We start from the raw sequence: 17731 nt of genomic DNA, 5'->3' as shown, positions 1-17731 counted from the left end.
ATAAATTTGTTGGATGTTCAGCGATAATCAAACATGAAAATTTACAATTGATAATCACCGAAGCTTTCTAATTAATTTTCGATTATATTAGATCATCGGCCCATCAATAGAAGAGAGTGTGCTAACCACTGCGTTAAGCGAACAATCTGAGGTCTCAACCGAGTGCAATATTATGATTCTTGAAACAAGCAGCGTCCTGGTAATCTGTGTCCCTCTCCTCCCCCATGATGGTGCGCGAGAGTGTGGTCTTGTGTTGTGAACACCCAGAGAAAACTTAATTGTACAACTTGGGAATCAACTTGGTGACCACCAACCAAACTCACAAACGCTTAGGTTGGGAATCAACTTGGTGACCACCAACCAAACTCACATACACTTAGGTTGGGAATCAACTTGGTGACCACCAACCAAACTCACATACGCTTAGGTTGGGAATCGAGTCTGGGATACCTTGGTGAGAAGCAAGTGCGCTTAAACTGGGCATTAAAAGGTTTCTTATCTACCTGAGATTTTCAACAGTGCAGTGCTTCTGTCTTTTCTAGGTAAAAAACGGGTCTGAGGATTCTGGCTGAAATGTCGTCTTCGTAATCTGTTCTCACCTCTTCTTCCACAATGTTTTGGGGGAGTGTGGTATTGTGTTGTGGCGGAAACTGGAGTACCCAGAAATAATACAATCATCAGTTTGGTGACCACCAACCAGACTCACCTTAACGCTTAGGCCAAGAATTGTACCCAGGAAGCCTTGGTGAGAAGCGATGGTGCAATCGCTGGACTAACCGAACAATCCTCATTGATTCATACCGTCTTTACTGTAATGCGCCAGTCAATTGTAACCACAGCCCCCCCCAGGTCTTGGGAATAAAGGGGACTCTGGCTTTCAGTCCAGCCAAGCCTGGGTAAAATCCCCACACTGCGGGGACGAACTGATGGTTACAAATCCCCGCCAAATGCCCCTGCACCCCAGGGACCCTAGGTAAGGCCCATTCCCCATTATGTTTGCGGTGAAGACAAAACCACCCAATTCACCTGGCACTAAGGGGCGACTGAGATGGTTAAAACACGGCTCATTTCCCCGGCTTTCCCCGGTATACCCCCGGACCTGGGGGGACCATGGTTACAATTGACCTGTGCATAATCAATAAAAGCTTTGTGTGATTATGTCTCCAATTAAAAAAAAAAAATTGTATTTTTCAGGTCCGAGATGGAACAGGAGAAAAAGGGTTGATACACATAAAATAACCAGACACTTGTGACATGTCCAAAATGGCCGCATTTCGATGGGCACTATGGTCCATATATACTTCAATGTGGTTTTTGATCTCTTCTGCAATGTTTACTACAGGTAACACTTTTCATAACAAAAATTGAATGAGTGGGTTAAATTGCTTTCTATATTGGCAAAATTGATATATTTATAATGCACCATGGAATTAATGAACTGAATTATTATAAAGTACTATTCAGGCTGATTTGTTCAGCTCAAAAGTTTCGATATCATTACAGAATGGCACTATAGCCGTTTTTTTGACAGCAGGTAATTTATTCCTGTCAAAAATTTTAAAATTGGAAACAAATTGGTCTATGAAGGGTACTCTGTCCGATTTTTATCAGGTGAAAATAGAATTGTCTTTTGTGTCTATTTATTTTAAATATTTATGATGTGTCATATGGAATATCCAAAATACATCCGGAAGTTAAGGACTTTGCAACAACGCTGAAAGGACTCTCAACAAAATTGATAATCTATTAAAACCAAGCAGCATTAAAAAAAAATAAAAAATTATTGAACTTTTGTTTCAGAATAATACTAATATTATCCAAAATGTACCACACCATATTCAAGCCCGGTTTTTAAATTAATTGCAAGCAGCTGGAGTTTTGTCACATTAAAGTATCAATAGAAGTGTGTTATTATCAAATGCCAAGGTCACGGCCTTCTGTTTTTGTCCTTATCAATTTACAAACACAGTTGAAAGTCAAGACTTAAAAGACAAGATTAGATAATCTATTGACATATCCTGCAAGTTACAAGCTTTTAGTCAGTCAATGGTTTAATACACATGACAATTTACAATACCCGGTACTTTGGCACAGGAAGATATTTTGTTCAAAAATGATTTTTGCTCAGTCTTATGCCACTGACTCAATTTTTTTTATTGCGAAAAAAAAACAATCAGATTTTTTTGTTCAAATCTATGGCATTTGCAAATTTCACAACTATATTTTTTTTCAGCACCAAACATTGCATTAGTTCTTTGTTCCATGAGACAACAAAAATTGCTCTTTGACAAATATTTAATGTGCCTTATTTAAAAATAAATGAAATGAACCCCTACTTACCAGCCAGTATCAGTTTGGGCATGAAACCAAAAACTAGCTTTTGTTTTGGTCCAATCTATGAGAGGGTCCTCTAATATTATTATATTATTATTACATTATTTATCTATGAGAGAGTCTTTTAAAACTTAATATTGTATGGTAAAAAATGTGGAATGCAACTCGATGAGAAGCGGATGATAATCAATCGGACTGTAACTAAGGGGCGTAACCTTTTGATTTAAGCTCTCCCTCAATATATTTTTTATTTAGTTTAACAGTGTTGGCAGCGGTGTTTTGGGGTACCCCCTCCACCCAACCCAATTTTTTTTTTTTAATTTCTAGTCAGAAATGGTGAATTTTAGGGTTATTTTATGACTGTTTTTCTTCTATATTGAAATGCAAAGTAAACTTGGACGATTTTAGAGAAGGCGGGTGCCGGGTTACTCCATGAATATCACACAGAACATTACGCGGATTGGTAACATTGAATAACATGTATCATGATACATGTAATGATGTTTCTTCACCATGTTCTGCATGTTAACATGTTAGTTTAATTCACTTGTTTTATGTTTCATCATGGAAGCATGCTGTCAGTGAATGTAGTTTAGCTTAAGTTTATGCTAAGTTGACTTAGCTGGATTAAGACACTGGCATCGTCCTTGATGCCGGTAACCAGCGGCCATGATTTCAAACAGTCTTAAGTCTGAGTTCAGACTCAATTTGGTGGCAAACTTTTATTGTAACTTTCCTTCTAAGAGTATTAGATATTTAATTTACTGAATGTTATTACTATTTGACATTTAGTGTGTAAAATGAACAGAATAAAGACGATTTTTTGTAATGAAATAAAAAGTGCTTTTCAGAGTTTGAGTCTGAACTTTGTTATCATGGCCTGTCTGAGTCTGAACTTTGTTATCATGGCCCATCTGAGTCTGGACTTTGTTTTCATCGCCCGTCTGAGTCTTACTTTGTTATCATCGCCCGTCTGAGTCTAGACTTTGTTATCATCGCCCGTCTGAGTCTGGACTTTGTTATCATGGCCCGTCTGAGTCTGAACTTTGTTATCATGGCCCGTCTGAGTCTGGACTTTGTTATCATCGCCCGAAGACATTATACACTTATGTCTTGAGTCTGAGTTTAAGAAAAGCAAAATTTGTTTTTGTTTTTGTTTTGTTAAAATATTATAGGCCACAACAAATTGATCATTTGTTCGTCGGATTTGCCGCACCTAAAATTCGAAAAACGAAAAAAAAATAAAAAAACTTTTTTTTTTGCGCCCGCACTTACTATTTGGCCGCGCATATTATTTTTTTTGTTTACTTCTGAATTTCCTCTATTTTCTGAAGTTATTTTACTAAGAATTTAATCCTTCAACGTCAACTTCGCCTTTTTTGAAGGTATTTCCATGCTTTACATTCTTCGCGAGCAAAATTTCCTCGTGTCAGGACAAAATCAGGTCCGGGTAACCGCAAAACAGCCGATATTTGTTGACAGTCCTTTTTGTCGGGAATATTTTGCAGGACGCACCGTTGTTATTTATTTCCGGTATTATAATTTTCGAGTTACTTTCAGTTTTCGTAATGTAAAATACACGTTTTAAATGAAAATCAGTGTCAAAGTCAATGGATTACAGTCTTCAGTAAACAACAACAGTTTCACAGCGTCGAAGTCAATAATTATCTATGTGTGTTTTAAGTAATTCATTGTTTTGTACTCAAAATTTTGTGTTAAATAATAACTAAATTGGATTTTGAGTACAAAACTTATTTTAAAATACACGGACACACGACTTAACACAATTGAACATGTTTTGGTGAGTTATTTTTTAAATTTTCTAAAATGCATTTCTCAGTTTTCATATAATCATAATCGTTATAAACAGATAAAAATAGTAGGACTTGTAAATGTTTTAGAAACAGCCTGTACATTGAATTTATGAACCAGTCAATCCACGCCCCCTTCCCCCCCCCCCCCCAGGTCCTGGGGTATACCAGGGATAGTCGGGGAGATGGGCCAAGTTTTTACCTTCCAGGTGGCCCCACAGTGCTGGGTGAATGCAGTGGATATACCCGGGGTTGGCTGGACTGAAAATCAAAGTCCCCGCTATTCCCCGGACCTTGGGGCGTGGTTACAATTGACTAGTGCATTACATACACATGGACAGTATAAAAAAACATCAGTAAAATCAGAAAATAAAACCTTTTATAAGTAAAATGACTGTTTTAATTTTCTCAATTCTTCGTTTTTATCCACTTGTTTTCTTTGATCCATTTGTATAAAATGGCCTGTAATTAAAGTGGCCTGTTTCTTATGGGCATTGGTTTATACTATTTTTTTAGCTCGATTGTGACGAAAGCTGATAGCGTATAGAATCACTCTCGAGTCCGTTTCCTGGGCAGAAACCAGTACTGTGTCCTTTTTTTGAGAAGCTATGAGAAAGTACCCCTGGTGGGGATCGAACCCACAACCTCTTAGGTGAGAGGCGGACACCTATACCACTAGACCACTCTCACCCTCTTATGGGCATTGAAGCTATGGAGGCCGACATGATATTCTTTTTCAAGGCACGGACCTATAAACCATAGGTTCGGGGTAAAGGCGGGTTCTTTAAAGGGAAATATCTTTATTCCACCACCTGCTCTAATATAATGACCACATTTGCAGATTTGTTTGATACTGCTTCATTTATGTTGTCCCGCAATTTAATCCACAGTGTCTTTTTTAGATATGTTCTCTGTGTTATTTACATTTTCAATCTTCTGAAATGTCAAAGTCACTAGTAGTTGACACCAATTTAATATGTGCTTCAAGAAGTTCAAATTTAGACCTGACCCAATATTTAGAAATGCTCAAATCATGAATAACTCTTACAACCTAAAATGTTTTTTTTGTAATAGTAAGTTACGGAATGAATACAATAGTTTTCTTTTTGGTCTTCGAATAATTGTATGTTACTATGAGGAATGTTGTCTTTACAATAATCCACGTTTAAATTGAAGTTAATAGTAAAGCACTGGACCTGTTAAATATTGAGAGAGATTTGCATGTCACTGTGATACAATCAAAACCTTTTCATTAATAACTGAACATAATTATGTTTGCAATTAAAAAGCATTTCTTGACATAATTGTATGATAAATTTGGTAACAAATATACTTTTTAATTTTTTTTAATTTTTCGCCTTGCGCTCGCCTCTGATTTGCCTTAAATTCAAAAAAAAGTATTTTTTTTTTTTTTTCGCTCGCTCGCTCCTACTTTTTTTGGGCAAAATCCGTAGAACAAATGATCAATTTGTTGTGGCCATAGGGGCAAAGATGCTTAAATTGTTGTACCTATTACAAATAATCTTTTCTATAATCAAACAAACATCTTTGTTACAACATTGTTATAATATAAATATTTTGAAACAATTAAAATTCAGTTTTCTGAGCCTTAGTCTCAAACACAGTCTAAAGACATTAGTAAATAGGGACCCAATACTAATATGTCCATTTTGAGAGGCCAAATGAACAAGTATCCCTGATGTGGCTCGAACCCACAACCTCTTTGGTGAGAGGCGGACAGCTTTACCACTAGACCACTCTCATCTTGGTGGGGTTCAAACACCTATACCTCGTGGGTGAGAGGCACCATCCTTATCCATTGGACCACTTGACCCACCCTGGTTGGGCTAAGACCCTATATATTGTCTTGGGTGAGAAGTGAGCACCTATACCACTACACCACACTCATCCTAGTGGGGCTTAGACCAATACCTCTTGGATGAGAGGTGCCATCCTTACCAATTAGACCATTCCTACCCTGTTTTGGCTTAGACCCTTATCTTCTTGGGTCAGAGAGGTGGACACAATTACCACTCTCACTCCCTATCAATGATTCTAGCGCTCAGAATACAAGGGCAAATAATTGAAGTACCCTTTTTTTAATGATCGTACGCTGAAAACAGGTTGTCATGGACTGTTCATTGTCATGGACTGTTCAACAGATTTGCAACAAAAACTCCCCCCCCCCCACCCCCCAAAAAAATAATAAAGAAATATGGCAACCACAGGACACCCATAGGTAAATAATGTATGAATGGCAATCAAAGGTAAAACTTGAGAAAAAATCAAAATTAAAGCAAATATTTGAGATAAGGATAAGATTTTTATTGTATACAATTTATCTTTTCAAATTCACTTAAGCTATTTTTTGTAACTTAATATTGCAGAAATGGTATACCGGTAATTTAGTTTTTTACTATAATTGGTAACAGACAATTTTTAGAATGTTTTTGATCATTCTATTGCATCCAAGCAGATTGTCTGGTTTCAAAGATTTATGGATTTTATAGATTAATTGTATGGTTTCAAAAAATGTGTAATATACTTAGATTAAGAGTACAAGTAAATTCAGTAGGCGTGTATCTATATGAGGCGCTTATCTTAATCAAAGCTCAAACAAAAAAGCAATGAAAAAGGACCAAAAATATCATAGCTTTTTCTTTGAAAAGCAGTAGTTAAACGACCTAAAAGCTTTCGATCTTTCTACATGTATAATATTTGATAATGCCGAAAATTGTATCGGTTAAAACAAAAGAGTCCAGAGATATTTCATTTTGTTTTTGAAGGTCGATCTGGTTGTTAAAAATGTGATCTTATAGTTCTGAAAAGTAGTATCTTATCATGTACTTTTTAAAACAATAAAATAAAAAAAGATTATTTATATTTTGTTTTACAGCTTTCACTCGTAAGTTTCATCACAAAACTTAAGACATCTTAACAGTAACCCTCTTTTCCAGCATTTTCTATTTACATTTGAACCATAAAGCAGAAACAGGTCTTAAAGCAGTTAATTAAAAGTTATGGCATAAGCCATTAGTATTACATCAATAAATATTACATCATCAACGATTCTTCTGGCCCCGATTTCTCGAAACTTCTTAAATACCTTATAAAAGGGTTGAGCTAAGCTCACTATTTCTGGTTTACAATAAATTGCGTAATATTAACTTCTTTAAGAGTTTTAATACTTTGGAAAGGAATTATTACTATGAAAATCACATTAAATCATTTTTCATTTATCAAGATTCAATTTAAGTATATATTTTGGCTAATTAGAATAAGCTACTTAAGCCTGTTAAGCTTAAGAAGTTTCGAGAAATTATGGCCAGATGGCTAGTTTAAGCTTCTCGTAAAGTAAAACACTTGTTGCATGATGCTAAAAACTGAAGTATATTAAAGATGAGACCCATTTCTGCTTGTTGTCGTTCATTTTATGTGTGATTTATATAATTAGTTTCGCTAATGATTTAACCGGGCCATTCCAAATCGTTCGTTGCATCAAGGTATTGTCTTATTTTCAAGAATCAATGGCCTCTGAACTTTTGAGGCAAACTTCATACCCTGCTGAAATGTTTGTTGAGTCAAAAATTTTGCTCAGTCTTATGCCACTGACTCAATTTTCTTTATTGCGAAAAAAAAATTCAGATTTTTTTGTTCAAATCTATGGCATTTGCAAATTTCACAACTATATTTTTTTCAGCACCAAACATTGCATTAGTTTTTTGTTCCAAAAATTGCTCTTTGACAAATATTTAATGTGCCTTATTTAAAAATAAATGAAATGAAGCCCTACTTACCAGCCAGTATCAGTTTGGGCATGAAACCAAAAACTAGCTTTTGTTTTGGTCCAATCTTTGAGAAGGTCCTCTAATATTATTATTACATTATTTATCTATGAGAGAGTCTTTTAAAACTTAATATTGTATGGTAAAAAATGTGGAATGTAACTCGATGAGAAGCGGATGATAATCAATCGGACTGTAACTAAGGGGCGTAACCTTTTGATTTAAGCCCCTCCCTCAATATATTTTTTATTTAGTTTAACAGTGTTGGCAGCGGTGTTTGGGGGTACCCCCTCCACCCAACCCAATTTTTTTTTTTTATTTCTAGTCTGAAATGGTGAATTTTAGGGTTATTTTATTACTGTTTTTCTTCTATATTGAAATGCAAAGTAAACTTGGACGATTTTAGAGAAGGCGGGTGCGGGGTTACTCCATGAATATCACACAGAACATCACGCGGATTGGTAACATTGAATAACATGTATCATGATACATGTAATGATGTTTCTTCACCATGTTCTGCATGTTAACATGTTAGTTTAATTCACTTGTTTTATGTTTCAACATGGAAGCATGCTGTCAGTGAATGTAGTTTAGCTTAAGTTTATGCTAAGTTGACTTAGCTGGATTAAGACACTGGCATCGTCCTTGATGCCGGTAACCAGCGGCCATGATTTCAAACAGTCTTAAGTCTGAGTTCAGACTCAATTTGGTGGCAAACTTTTATTGTAACTTTCCTTCTAAGAGTATTAGATATTTAATTTACTGAATGTTATTACTATTTGACATTTAGTGTGTAAAATGAACAGAATAAAGACGATTTTTTGTAATGAAATAAAAAGTGCTTTTCAAAGTTTGAGTCTGAACTTTGTTATCATGGCCTGTCTGAGTCTGAACTTTGTTATCATGGCCCATCTGAGTCTGGACTTTGTTTTCATCGCCCGTCTGAGTCTTACTTTGTTATCATCGCCCGTCTGAGTCTGGACTTTGTTATCATCGCCCGTCTGAGTCTGGACTTTGTTATCATGGCCCGTCTGAGTCTGAACTTTGTTATCATGGCCCGTCTGAGTCTGGACTTTGTTATCAGCGCCCGAAGACATTATACACTTATGTCTTGAGTCTGAGTTTAAGAAAAGCAAAATTTGTTTTTGTTTTTGTTTTGTTAAAATATTATAGGGGCAAAGATGCTTAAATTGTTGTACCTATTACAAATAATCTTTTCTATAATCAAACAAACATCTTTGTTACAACATTGTTATAATATAAATATTTTGAAACAATTAAAATTCAGTTTTCTGAGCCTTAGTCTCAAACACAGTCTAAAGACGTTCGTAAATAGGGACCCAATACTAATATGTCCATTTTGAGAGGCCAAATGAACAAGTATCCCTGATGTGGCTCGAACCCACAACCTCTTTGGTGAGAGGCGGACACCTTTACCACTAGACCACTCTCATCTTGGTGGGGTTCAAACACCTATACCTCGTGGGTGAGAGGCACCATCCTTATCCATTGGACCACTTGACCCACCCTGGTTGGGCTAAGACCCTATATATTGTCTTGGGTGAGAAGTGAGCACCTATACCACTACACCACACTCATCCTAGTGGGGCTTAGACCAATACCTCTTGGATGAGAGGTGCCATCCTTACCAATTAGACCATTCCTACCCTGTTTTGGCTTAGACCCTTATCTTCTTGGGTCAGAGAGGTGGACACAATTACCACTCTCACTCCCTATCAATGATTCTAGCGCTCAGAATACAAGGGCAAATAATTGACGTACCCTTTTTTTAATGATCATACGCTGAAAACAGGTTGTCATGGACTGTTCATTGTCATGGACTGTTCAACAGATTTGCAACAAAAACTCCCCACCTCCCACCCCCCAAAAAATAATAAAGAAATATGGCAACCACAGGACACCCATAGGTAAATAATGTATGAATGGCAATCAAAGGTAAAACTTGTGAAAAAATCAAAATTAAAGCAAATATTTGAGATAAGGATAAGATTTTTATTGTATACAATTTATCTTTTCAAATTCACTTAAGCTATTTTTTGTAACTTAATATTGCAGAAATGGTATACCGGTTATTTAGTTTTTTATTTTAATTGATAACAGACAATTTTTAGAATGTTTTTGATCATTCTATTGCATCCAAGCAGATTGTCTGGTTTCAAAGATTTATGGATTTTATAGATTAATTGTATGGTTTCAAAAAATGTGTAATATACTTAGATTAAGAGTACAAGTAAATTCAGTAGGCGTGTATCTATATGAGGCGCTTATCTTAATCAAAGCTCAAACAAAAAAGCAATGAAAAAGGACCAAAAATATCATAGCTTTTTCTTTGAAAAGCAGTAGTTAAACGACCTAAAAGCTTTCGATCTTTCTACATGTATAATATTTGATAATGCCGAAAATTGTATCGGTTAAAACAAAAGAGTCCAGAGATATTTCATTTTGTTTTTGAAGGTCGATCTGGTTGTTAAAAATGTGATCTTATAGTTCTGAAAAGTAGTATCTTATCATGTACTTTTTAAAACAATAAAATAAAAAAAGATTATTTATATTTTGTTTTACAGCTTTCACTCGTAAGTTTCATCACAAAACTTAAGACATCTTAACAGTAACCCTCTTTTCCAGCATTTTCTATTTACATTTGAACCATAAAGCAGAAACAGGTCTTAAAGCAGTTAATTAAAAGTTATGGCATAAGCCATTAGTATTACATCAATAAATATTACATCATCAACGATTCTCCTGGCCCCGATTTCTCGAAACTTCTTAAATACCTTATAAAAGGGTTGAGCTAAGCTCACTATTTTTTAGTTTACAATAAATTGCGTAATATTAACTTCTTTAAGAGTTTTCATACTTTGGAAAGGAATTATTATTACGAAAATCAAAATCACATTAAATCATTTTTCATTTATCAAGATTCAATTTAAGTATATATTTTGGCTAATTAGAATAAGCTACTTAAGCCTGTTAAGCTTAAGAAGTTTCAAGAAATTATGGCCAGATGGCTAGTTTAAGCTTCTCGTAAAGTAAAACACTTGTTGCATGATGCTAAAAACTGAAGTATATTAAAGATGAGACCCATTTCTGCTTGTTGTCGTTCATTTTATGTGTGATTTATATAATTAGTTTCGCTAATGATTTAACCGGGCCATTCCAAATCGTTTGTTGCATCAAGGTATTGTCTTATTTTCAAGAATCAATTGCCTCTGAACTTTTGAGGCAAACTTCATACCCTGCTGAAATGTTTGTTGAGGCAGGAGATAGCTTCAAATCACAAATGACGATGAATCCTAACATTTCCCAAAGTATTTAGAAAGAATGAAAATTTGAAAATACACTAAATTTCTCAGAATTGAGGCCCCTTAGAAATCATCCATTGTATACAGTGAAAAATGTTGGCCTTTTTGGACCATGCTTTACTGGTAACTTTTGCCATTTTGATTGATACTGTATCACTATGCGCAGACATATATTCAGAATGGCCGCCCAATTACCAGCCGCCAGGCCGGGTAAAACACTTTTATCAAAAATAGCCTCCTAGTTACAATATATCCGCAGGCAGGTTAACATAAAAATGATGATTTGGATTGGCTCCATAGTCTAAATTTTTAGAGTGCCTAATATTCTTGCTTGCCTTCTTACATACAAATTTTGATTTTGCCACATGAAACCTTTTCAGCTCGTTTGTTTGTGTTTAGAAAAAATGGGACCTTGGTGGTGCTAAAGTCGACATAGGCATCTTTTCATCAGTTCTTGACAATTTTCTTAATTTCTTGCAACTGTTTAATCTGGTGTCTAGTCCCTTTAAATAATTATAAGTCAAAACAACTTGAAATATCTTAAAATCAATTGCTTTAAAATAATATTTTTTGAATCAACAGGATACCAATTTTTTTATAATAAATATTAAAATAATTTTAAAATCATTATATGCATGAACATATAAGTTGCTTAATGAATTGAAGCAAAGCATTTTAATGACGTCAATGTGCACAATTGTAACATCAGGTAAATATGAGCACATAAACATTTTTAATGCAATCAATGTCACAGCTACCTACAATTATGTGAACTTAAATTTGCCTACTTATACCTTGACACAAAACAAGAAAGTTTTTAAAGTAGTACTGGTAATATTCCTGTTAATTATGATTTATTAACTGGAATTCAATAATACATATTTTACACTTTGTACGTTTATCGTCAGTTATTTCTTGAGTGACGCTAGCAATATTGCAGGTCGATCATCAAACCTGTCTGATATTATGCCTGTACATATTCTAACAAAATTTGGTGATAATTGGACTAAGGCCTCTAATGATATTGATCAGACAAGAACAATTTTAGCGAATTTCTTTCTAGTATGATTAAAAGCAATTAACAAATGAGTTATGGCCTTTGACTGAGTGATTAAAACGGCCCGGCATTGGATTTCAGTGACGCATTGTTCTTGTTTTACTTTAGTTACTTGGGAATTCATAGAACATCTTAAGTCATTTTCTAGCTTTAATAAAATAAAAAATATCTGCAATGTTGGTAATATCAGATCAAAAAAATAATATGCTATTTAACACCTTATCATTATTAGCCTAATTATAAACGTATATCATACAAGTATATAATTGTAATAATCGTAATAAAGTTGATAAATAGAAAGTATTTTTTAAATAATCAAGTTTTTATATCATACGCATAGTGTGCTATTTCAATTTTGAAAATGACTAATGTAAGGAAATGGCTTATGATATTTTTGAATAGGTGATTTAAATTTAAAGGTTGGTTTTAAATTTTAAAGGTCATAGGCATTAAAATGCTTTATTTGACATGTTAATTGTTATAGTTTTGAAGGTTAATGCTCATTTGTGAAATATGCAAATTTTATATAAATTTCAGGTGAACTGAAATATTAATATGTGATGCCTTGCTTACTTAATTTCGTTATCTTCTTATGCACCAGTCAGTTGTAACCACGGCCCCCCCAGGTCAGGGGGTATACCCGGGATAGCCGGGGAAATGGGCCGTGTTTTTACCTTTCAGGTGGCCCCGCAGTGTCGGGTGAATGCGGTGGTTTTGTCTTCGCTTTAAATATAGCGGAGAATGGGCCTTACCTAGGGTCCCTGGGGTGCTGGGGCATTTGGTGGGGATTTAAAAATCTGTTCATCCCCGCAGGGCGGGGATTTTAGCTGGGGATGGCTGAACCGAAAGTCAAAAGTCCCCGCTATTCCCCTGACCTGGGGGGGCCGTGGTTACAATTGACTGGTGCATTATGCACATATAAAATTTGTGTGAGCTGTTTTGTATTTTTCTATCAATGACGGAAAAATGTTTGGTTTGATTTATTTTGCTTTCTAAATGTTGTGGATACTGATGCTTTGCAAACATTTACAGCAGGACTTTTAACACCCTCCCCTCCTCCCTCACGACCTCTTTCCCCCCTCCACCACTTCCTTTTTAATAGTTTCTGAGATTCTTTTCATATGTTGAATTGTTTAAGAATAATGAAATAATACACTACATGTATCATGCAATTTATTTAGATTTATTTATTTTTGCATTTCTATATATTTTAAGGTAAGCAATCCCTCATTAGAAGTCAAAGATGTGTTTAATAGTGCTTTTTATATATTTAACAATGAGATTATTTCTATGCTTAACTCATATTGATTTAACCATAATATTCGTTTAGCATGCATTACATTTTTGAATAACACAAACACAATGCTACTTTTCTTAAAAAAAAAAGATATTTTAAAGGGAGGTAATAAATTATAGAAATTTTGCTATGTTTATATACCGGTAGCAATTTTATCTATTTGTTTTTTAAATAACATAATGTTTATTTAAATAAAGCTCTCAGTGAAAACTTTAAAAATATTCAAAGTTAATATTTTGTAACTTTTATATTATAAGGGGAGGTAATAAAAACAAATTGCTATGTTTATATAGCATTCTGTTAATTTGTTTCTTAAATAGAAATAAAGCTCTCGATGAAAACTGAAAAAGACTCAAAAAAGTTACTATTTTGTTACTTTAAAATAAAATTTCACCAATAGCATTTTCTTTTTATTATCAAATGATGGGCAGGACATTCATAACTTTATGTAAAATAGAAGTTACAGTTGTCGTGCAAAGTCATAATGTTAGCGAAACATCATGAACTAAATTAATGTGTTGTAATTTGAGAAATAAAGTCCATTATATCCGCTTGGTTACCTCTGAAAATTTTTATCCTGGAACATAAAGTTTTACTTGGCTTTTTCTTTGTTACTGAAGATCCAATACAAAATTTATGTTTCTCATTAGAGTGTTAGAGCTTAAGAGCCTTCCAGAGAGTCTATTTATAAAGTTTAAGAGATGAAAACAACATCATTTTGTACAACTGTCAGTGTTTCTTTTGAAGAGGTAAAAAAAAAGCTTTTAAATCGCTTCTTTTTTTGTGCACACAGTGTTATGCTTAATTTAATCCTTATTTGCAATTTGCTAAACAATAACACTTAAAATGCTTTTAACAAAATTAGAATAGTTACTTTACCTATGATAGCAATGTTTTTTTATACTTGGTAACAATTTAACATTATTCTTTCTAAAATATAAATTTAAGGCATGTCTGTATGCATAATTTTATATTTTTGTTGTAAACGTACACGTGTTATTAAATTCAGTTAGTTATGAAATTGTTATGGGCTATTTCAACTTGTTTGTTTAATTCATGTTTAGAAAGGTATTTTGCATGGTCTGAAGGCATGAATACAAAAAATGTGTCTGTATTAATCAGCAATTGAATTAAAGGCAGCCAACCTCACTTTAAAGAATATTAAAAAAAGTTATTAAAAGGTACTTATGCAATGGAAAAAAGTATCACAAATGCACAAAAATTAAATTAGAAATCGGCCAAATTCCACCACCTCAGCACTTTTGGAAATGGGGGCTAAGATTGTATTGGGTATTAGTAGAATTTCCATTCTAAAAATAGCACTGAGTGTCCCATGTGGAGTTTTTAGAATGTGCGTCATTTTTTCACATTATTTTGCAATTTTCTTTCAACTTCAACACAAGTTTGTAGAAGTTTTTTATTTGTGCTTGGCTGCCTTTAAGTCTTCAAAGTATATTACCAATTGTTTTAATGTTACACTTTTGCTTCTTGTGCTTTCAGAAAACCTTAAACCAAACTCCCCCAACGTGTGCACAAATACTAGTCTTACCTTCACGTGTAACGACCCTGGCAACCCCAACGCATCGCAGCTCCTCATGTACAATGTAAACGATCTTATGATTCCCGAATCCGAGCTCTCTCGCGGAGAAAGTGATGTCAACTTCACAATTCCAAATATATCGACAGCAGATTACAATGCCAATGTGCTCTGCGGGTACTTCCATGGAAATGTAGAAGATTATGATGTCAAGGGACTGACTTTAATAATTGTTTATAGTAAGAATATTTTTCATGTATGTAGGCTGGTGCAATATTGCTTTAACTCAATGCATTTAATACAATATTGCACTGAACATACTTATACATTGGAAAAAAAGTGTTATGAATTATAACAAGTGTACCTCATATCATTGAAAAGTTATGAACAAACATTTAAAAAATTAGAATTTGGCTTAATAATTGTTCACAACTTTTGTTATGATTAAAGAAAGACAATGTGAGTTTATTTATTTATTAAAATGTCTAGGATCGATTATTCATAAATTACTTCATAAATGCTACGTCAGAAGGCAACATTTTGCTTCAGTTGAAGGCTTAATACAAATATGTCTTTTCTTTTTCTTCAATTTTTTAAATGAAACAAAGGTCAGTCTATGCCCCTTAAAGAGCTTTTGTTTTATTACCAGAGTTTGATTAGGTGATTAGTTTCCTCAAACACTTGGACAAACCTGTTTCCAAAATAATGTTTTGACAGCGCTCCATTAGGCGGCAGTTTTGTGGAAAGGTTTCTCAAAGTGTTTTATGTAAACTGGTGAAATACCAAAAGCGGGGGCTCTGTGCGGCATAGACTGCACTATGTTTCATTTAAAATGGTTAAGAAATAGTCAACTAATATTTGTTAAAAGTCTTCATTTCAAGCAAAATATTGCCTTCAGACGAAGCATTTATGGCGCAATTTATCACGTGGTATACACACACTGTTTTTGTTGATTTGATAAGATGTATAGGGTAATACTTACACTAGTAGAAGAAAAACTCTTTGTCATAACACTTTTTTAGCCATTGTTAGACTGCCATAGCAATGGAATGTGCATGATATATTAATAAGTTATTTATCCAATTTTTGACCCCTTTAGACGCTGTGGATTACAGGAAAGGGTCGCTGAATCCAAAAGAGGACATCAATGCATGCGTTATGGGAAACCTAACATACAAATGCATGCTGGAAAATCCCAATCCTGTTTGCTCAACGGTGTATTTGCATGTTGTAAATAAAAATACAGCCAAGAATCTTACTGACTGTGTGCTTGTTAAACATGGCATTTATGAATTCATGCTGACAAATATCTCTACCAGTCTGGATAAATTGGAAGTTCAGTGTTTTTGCGACGGAATGGCGGTTGGGCAATTATCCCCTTGGGCAGATGCAGTGTTATGGCGCACAATCTTTGTTTTCAGTAAGAATTAAGTCCCTTTTATAACCCACAAAAAAATACCTTGTACGCATTCACCCCTGCTCCTTTGTAGCTTCTTGACAAACATTAAAATATAATCGACATGTCTTTAGAACCAGATAACGTCCATCTTCAGTTATACATTAATATTGTTAAAGCTGCACTCTCACAGATTGACTGTTTATAAGACTATGGTATTAAAATATCCCTGAAGCTTAAAGATGCATTCTTACTCGCAAATTAGATTTACCACAATTAATTTTGTTTTTAAAGTATTCCAAAAAGGACGAATAAATGTCAAACACAATGGTTCTTATGAAGGATACCGAGTTTAATTGGAAAAAATGAGAATAAAACACAGTATTTCTACCTGACGAGACTATAGTAGACCACAGTAAATCTTTTATCATTTACCAATATTTTAATATTTTTGCGCTTTCTACTATTAAATTCACGGTTGCAATCTTGTTATCAGTAGTTAATATTTTCCATAAAGGCATTATTTAGTAAGTAGTTTAAGGTTTATCAATCAAAATTTATGTTTGTTATACATGTGTATGCATTGATTTTGAATAAGAGTGTCACTTTAAACTTGAAAACTGAATCTTTGACATTTAAAAAATATGGTTTTAGTATTTGTTTAAGCACTTCTGTTTTACCTGTCAACCTGCTTTCACTTAAGGCAATATGTTTCATTTAGATTCATAAATCAAATACTCTTAACTATGTTGAGAGGTCTCTTTTCATGGCATCGACGGTATTTTTTTACCATTTATTGATAATGCATCAATGTGTACATAAATCGGGTGGTTGGGGGGGGGGGGGGTTTAGAGGAGGGAGTGGGGCACATCTTGGATGAATCCTTTTGTTATAAAAACAAATCCTTTGAGTCAGGGTGTAAAATATATCTTATTGGCTGTTGAGTGCCATTTGGGCTGAAAGAGCTTTGGGCCTTAGATGGAGTCAAACAATGGACTTTCTAAACTACCCGGTACTATAAAAACAAGATGCCCAGACCTTACGTAAAGCCGGTGGCAGATATGTGGTTTAGTTGTAACACACTTGACTGTCAATCCAGGGGTTGCAGGTTCGATTCCCCATTACACCACTAAACAAATACAGGAGGAAAGTTAAATGGGGCTCCCGTGTGACAGTCCTATACACTGGTGC

General features: G+C 34.3%; 1 protein-coding gene across 5 annotated transcripts in view; it reads left to right on the top strand.

Annotated features, from left to right (window-relative positions):
* The window catches only part of LOC128213443 (uncharacterized), an 86184-nt gene that overhangs the window by 31592 nt on the left and 36861 nt on the right, over positions 1–17731 (top strand). For 4 of the 5 annotated variants that reach the window (XM_052919135.1, XM_052919136.1, XM_052919137.1 and 1 more), the window contains exons 2-3: positions 1195–1342; positions 15108–15383. In XM_052919135.1, coding sequence (XP_052775095.1) covers positions 1255–1342; positions 15108–15383 — 364 coding nt within the window. In that variant the 5' untranslated portion in view covers positions 1195–1254. The remainder of the gene's footprint in view (positions 1–1194; positions 1343–15107; positions 15384–17731) is intronic. The other variant, XM_052919138.1, reaches the window with a different exon arrangement.

The sequence above is a fragment of the Mya arenaria genome, chromosome 13, assembly GCF_026914265.1.
Source record: "Mya arenaria isolate MELC-2E11 chromosome 13, ASM2691426v1".
NCBI lineage: Eukaryota > Metazoa > Mollusca > Bivalvia > Myida > Myidae > Mya > Mya arenaria.
Note: the sequence above shows the minus strand (reverse complement) of the source record. Positions and strands in the feature narration are given on the sequence as shown.